We start from the raw sequence: 6,434 nt of genomic DNA, 5'->3' as shown, positions 1-6,434 counted from the left end.
AGATGAAGCTAGCACATAGAATGCACCATAAAAGACCTGATTAAAAGTGCCCTCAATTATCAGAAAAGTAGTCTGGAGTATTATGCCCAAATTCCCAAATATTATTTAAAATGTTTGTTTATATTTAAAGGAAGATATGATATAGAGATGGGTACTTTGCATTGGTATGAATCTTAGTTTATTGTTATATGTGTATGTCTGCTCTTCAAGATATTATATTTGTACAGCTCATTTGAAAATTTAATGTATAATTCAGAAATACAGGTTAACAGATAATCATCTATAATAGTCAAGCTTGTAGTCAAGTTAGTTAGATATTTTAGATGTACAGAGATGTATTTCAGATGTTTAGGCATTCTTCAAACCTTTCAAAGATTTGGCATATAAAATGTTTAAGCACTTAGGACTTTTCACAGCATGAGACACTGCATGATGCTCCTGGTATCACCAATCTACTTCAAGAGGAAGATGAGCCATGAAGAGGCTTCTTACAGAGTTTGTTATTGATTTGGGCAAGAAACTGCTCTTCCCTGGGCTCCTTGATGAACTAGACATCCAGGACCCACAGAGAAATGACTGTTGAACTTGCCTAAATGTGAGATGATCCTTTGGGGTTCTTGTTACATGAAAGAGTCTGACAGACATTCTGTATGACACAGAAGAAAGTGACTGACAAACTGCTAATTAATATAGGCAGAACTGTCTTTGAAATTTCCTGCTTCATGGAAAAGTCTGTTGGATACTAAGGGCCTGTAGGCTGAAGATGGGTGTCCCAACAGTACAGAACTTTGGTTGACTATCCAGGCAGTGAGATTTCTCTATCAATTCTAGAGTTTTGGAAGTCACTTACAATGCACTTGCTGCTTACTTAGGTAATATTATATCCTTCTGGAGTCTTTGATGGGGTTGATGAATAGATAGCTATTATTATATTTTTCCTTAGTTATGATCAAAGATAAAGTAGATATAAATATTGTGACTGTAATTGTTGAATAACTGTTTTGTTATGTGTAATTTACTATGTTAAAGTTAAACATTCATTTTCACTTAAACAGAAAAGGAGAGGTGATGTGGGATTCCTCTCTGTATGCTGTGAATATCACTGGTTAATAAAGGAACTGCTATGGGCCTATAGCAGAGCTTTAGGAAATAGTGCTAGGTGGGGAAAACTAAACAGAATGCTGGACGGAAGAAGGCAGAATCAGAGAGAAGCCATGGAGCTGCCGCCAGAGACAGACATGCTGAAACTTTGCTTGTAGGTCACAGCCTCGTGGTGATGCACAGATTAATGGAGATGGGTTAAATTAAGATGTAAAAGCTAGCCAATAAGAAGTTAGAACTAATAGGCCAAACAGTGTTTTAAATGTTACAGTTTTTGTGTGATTATTTCAGTTCTGGGAGGCTGGAACAAAAAAAAAAAAAAGCCTCCTCCAGATATGTACATTTCTTTATTTGGAAAATGACTTTATGGACAAATTAATAGGTACACAAAGTATGCTATTTGTTGTGTAACAGTAATATACTGATAAAACTGTTAGAAGTTTGATGGGGAAATGAGAAAACAAGTCACAATGTTTTATTAGATTGGCAAGAAATAACTCAGCGGTTTACATTTAGGTGGGAATTGGAAACCATATGTGCATATTCCTATCTTGGGCATAAATTTGAGAAAATGCTTTGAACCCTAGAATATATTTTTAGTTATAAAAAGGAAGTAGGTAACTTGTTCTTTCTTGACATATATAATACTCCAAGTACCAAATAGATTTAAAATAAAATAAGGTACTCCCCATATTTTTAAAGGGTAAAGTGAGATTTATATTTAAAAACTAAGAAAAAATGCATATATTTGATTTTGATAAAAAATTTGATCATTCAAAATTTTTTATTTATATTGGAGGCATTGGATATGCTCAAATACATGCTATACTTGAAAAATGTCTACATTTAACTCAATACTATGTACAATGAATATACTTCATAAAGCATTGATAAAAGTTTGATATTTATTATTGAATTATTAATATCTCTAACACTCAAGGGGGAAAGTCTATCTTTGTTTTGTACATCTCAGAGATTAAGAGCATGGCTGCTTTTATATTGCTAGCAGTTATGAATTTGATAATTATTTTTCCTTTAGGGTTCAACTAGTGATATAACAAGCCCCCAAGGAGAACAGCAGTTCACAGTCATCTCCTTGTGTACAAATAGATCAGAAGGGAATTTCCACTTGATAATAGAAAATTGGGAGAACATGGGTTAACATTTCTTGATCTCCATAGTTGACTCCTCTTTTTATTCAGTCAAATCCATGAAATCTTAAACCAAGTCAACTCTACTATATTTTTCAGGATCTTTTGGACTCAGTATTTAATGACCAAATTGTCAGGTAATTTTGTGTTTGTTTGTGTTTGCATGAGTAGACTTTATAAAACTAACATTAGCATCCTACATAACCTGCTACATTTACCCTCTTGATAATATTCAGGTAAGTCACAAAGTTCTACATAGTTTTGATAAAGTATTAATTGTAGTTGAAATTTAACTTTGTAAGATGGCTAACTACTCTTATTATATAAACTGGTGGAACTATTGTTTACATCCGTTGGGGAAGGAGGCACCATAGGCTGCATGACAGAGGGCACAAAGTATAGTGCATTGAGAACACTACTCCCATGTACTCCGTATCTACCCTAATCCCAAAGTCTTTGCTTTCTTCCCCATTACAATCCCATTTGTTCTAATATTTATTATCGGTAGTAAAGTGAACACATAGTACAGTGCTTGGTAAGGTAAGAAAACCCTTCAACTAAACAGACACTGACATTAATGTACTTATCCTATCTTTCCAGATAACAACATAGTCCATCTGTGAACTAACACAAATATTCCTAACTTTTAACACTAAATAGGCTTTGATACTCAAGGTCTGAAAGGGCACCCTTCTCTATTTACAAAGGAGAATTTGAAGTTCTTTTTTTAAAATTTATTTCTTTTCTTTTTTCTTTCTTTTTGGTTTTTCAAGACAGGGTTTTTTCTGTAGTTTTAGAGACTGTCCTGGAACTAGCTCTTGTAGACCAGGCTGGCCTCAAACTCACAGAGATCCGCCTGCCTCTGCCTCCCGAGTGCTAAGATTAGAGGCATGTGCCACCACTGCCGGCTTAATTTATTTATTTTCATTTTATATACATTGATGTTTTTGCCATGATTGTTGGGTCCCCTGGACCTGGACTTACAGAATGCTTTGAGCTTCCGTGTGGATTCTTAAAGTCGATCATGGGTTCTCTGGAAGAGCAGTCGGTGATCTCAACCACTGATCCATCTCTCCAGCCCAGATGCTGATGTCTTAAATATAATCTTAAAAAACAGCAAGTCATTTCAGACATTTTGTAAGACTTCTTTACTCCATATAATTCTTTCTGTACCTTTCTCCCTTGACAGAGATATTTTAAGCAAAACAATTGGAGATTTGAACATTATCCTGATCCTCATATTGCCATCTTCAAACACCTGCATTCCACAGGATTACTATGATCAGCATTCCAAACATATTGAAAAATAGAAATGTACTTTGTATCTAATACCTTGTCAGGAATAGAAAGTCTAAATCATGTTTGTCAGTGGTACAGTCCACATGAAAGTATGTTTTCAATACTTACAGAAGTGTTAAACTGGGAATGTGGTATTCATTCAAACTTACTGTTTAAACTGGATGTGAGTGATAGCCATACAAAGAGACTCTGGAGGAAGAGGGAAAGAGAACAAGCCTCCTCCATTGTGCTGCATACTTTTTCTGGAGGCTTTTAGTTCTTTACAAGAAATGCCCAGACTACTACTCTAGACAGACAACCATGGGGAGTAAGTCAAAATGGTAAATACAAAAAAAAATGGGTAGAAGAAAAGAGGGAAGAGGTTTGAAGCATCCTTAATGAGCAACAGAATTACTGGTAATAGCAGTGAAAAAGCACTGCCAGAATGTTTTTGATAATTTAGTATCTACCTGCAACTGCAGGGATGTCTCTATCCACTCCCTAGCATCAAGATTGTTCTGATGATTCAGAAACCACATCCCACACAGACATCTCCCTTGAATTCTAAACTTATATATAGTGTCCTACACAAATATTCATTCAGTCCTCTATAACATCAAGCTGAGTATGTTCAAAGCAGAACATACTCCCTAACCCTGCCCTCCAAAAGCATCTTTAATGTGTTTATATCCTGTGTTGAGCAAGTGATGAACTTCTTAAGATCCTACAAGACTCAGATATCATCTATATCAAATGAATCTCAACTGTTTTTTCTAGTTTACCATAACTGCATTACCAATATTCAGATGCCACATCTTTTTGCATGGCATCACCTCTATGTGAATCCCTAGATACAATCTATGACCCCTTAATGAATATTCTTGACAGAATAAGCAGAATCTAACTGTGGCCCAACATTGTTTTACTGTTTTGCAGTGGCTTTCACTTCTCTATTCTAAATTACCTGCGTCTGAGTGTATTGATTTTCTCTACTAGAGGTTAGGATTTTGACAGCCTGGTTTTGTCTCATTTGATATTGCAACTATGGGTGTAAAAGCCTCTCAAGAGAATGAGAGGATAAATGAATTGACAATTGCAAAAGTCACAAATTTGGAAAATTTTATATAAATACATGTAAAGTGGGAAAAATGTTACCTTTGAGCAAAGCTAACATTCTCTAGTTTCTCACCTGTGAAACAAAATCTCTCTCTCTCTCTCTCCACCCCCTCTCTCTCATTCTTCTGCAGTCTTTTTTATATCAAAAGGGTCATAAGTGTGCCCTCAGTACACTGCCTGGAACACAAGCACCAATTGTCTTGGTGTTTTTCTTTTCTCATTTCAATTCTCCTTCAGCAAAAGATAACAACTCCCTGCTCACAGACCCTTATATTCCCTATTCTCTTTACATCTCTATAACCCACAAGTAGCAGCAAGAAAATATTTAATTAAAGACCAGAAACTCGGAGTGTATATAGACAGATTAGAATCATGGACTGAAGAAGTTATGTAGAAAGGAAACTCAAGTAGCATCAGTAATGGAAGTTCGGGCCCAAGACATCAGACACAACAGCCAGTGCAGACCCTAGCATCCAAATGGAAAACCTTCTCTCAGTAGGTGCTCCTGGAAGATGTGTGAATAACAGAGTTTTTTTTTCTTTTGCAGGAAAAGCTAGAGCTTCATTGGTAGCTTCCCGAATTTCACACTTAAATGTCACATGAGGACTATAAAAGAGAAACCTCGTGGGTTTTACTTCTCAATGCATGGAATACAAATGAAGCCAAGTGAAGTGTAATCTTGAGGGTAGGCGACACTCAAAGAAGTACTGCTAGATTGTTGAGTTTAGATTTTAGAAAATGTATCTGTTAAAAAAAATGTCATTTGTCAAACTGCAAGCTAACAAATACTGCCAATTGGTAATGTTTCCCTCTATCTGTTGACTCATTCAACTCATGAAAGCTGGGAGGAGAATGAGCCCAGGAAATCACTCGACCTTATTTGTCCTTGAGGGGTTAACAGACAAGCCAGAGCTCCAGATTCCACTCTTTACCCTGTTTCTACTGATCTATGTGGCCTCCGTGTCAGGAAACTTGGGGTTAGTCTTTTTAATCAGGGTTAGCTCTCAGCTTCACACACCCATGTACTATTTTCTCAGTAACTTGTCCTTCATAGATCTCTGCTACTCCTCTGTTATAATCCCAAAGATGTTGGTGAACTTTGTATCAGAGAAGAATTTCACAGCCTTTCCTGAGTGCATGACCCAGCTGTTTCTGTTCTCGTTCTTCGGTATTGATGACTCCTACATGCTAACAGTCATGGCATATGATCTTTACGTTGCCATTTGCAACCCCTTGCTCTACAATGTCATCATGTCTCACAGAGTCTGTGTGCTACTATCCACTGCTGTATATGCTATGGGGACCTTCGGGGCCACTGTTAATGCTAGCTACATATCCAGGCGTTCCTTCTGTGGAGCTAATATCATTCACCATTACTTCTGTGACATCCTCCCTCTTCTGAACATAACGTGCTCAAGAGACTATACCAAGGAGTTTTTGGTGATACTGCTGGTTGGACTTAATGTATTTGCAAGTGTATTTGCCATCTTTATCTCTTATGCCTTCATCCTTGCCAGCATCCTGAGAATACGTTCAGCAGATGGCAGATCCAAAGCCTTCAGTACCTGCAGTTCCCATCTTGTAGCTGTTGGCGTCTTCTATGGTTCCATCATCTTCATGTATTTGAAACCAGCTACAGGTGACACAACCCAGGAAAAAGTAGCTTCTGTCTTTTACACCACCGTGATTCCCATGCTTAATCCCCTTATATATAGTCTTAGGAATAAAGATGTCAAAGAAGCCATAAGAAAATTTGTAAATTGTGGGTTACACTCTCAGTCTGTATAG

The 6,434-nt window shown here is 36.8% G+C and overlaps 1 protein-coding gene across 1 annotated transcript; it reads left to right on the top strand.

The window, feature by feature from the left end:
• The first annotated feature begins 5,498 nt into the window (after positions 1-5,498).
• On the top strand, positions 5,499-6,434 carry LOC126495952 (olfactory receptor 147-like). The gene has a single exon (XM_050133551.1). The coding sequence runs from the start codon at positions 5,499-5,501 to the stop codon at positions 6,432-6,434; it is 936 nt and encodes a 311-aa protein (XP_049989508.1).

Source organism: Alexandromys fortis, unplaced genomic scaffold (genome assembly GCF_014885135.2).
Source record: "Alexandromys fortis isolate MF-2015 unplaced genomic scaffold, M_Fortis_MF-2015_v1.1 scaffold_231, whole genome shotgun sequence".
NCBI classification, from domain to species: domain Eukaryota; kingdom Metazoa; phylum Chordata; class Mammalia; order Rodentia; family Cricetidae; genus Alexandromys; species Alexandromys fortis.
Note: the sequence above shows the minus strand (reverse complement) of the source record. Positions and strands in the feature narration are given on the sequence as shown.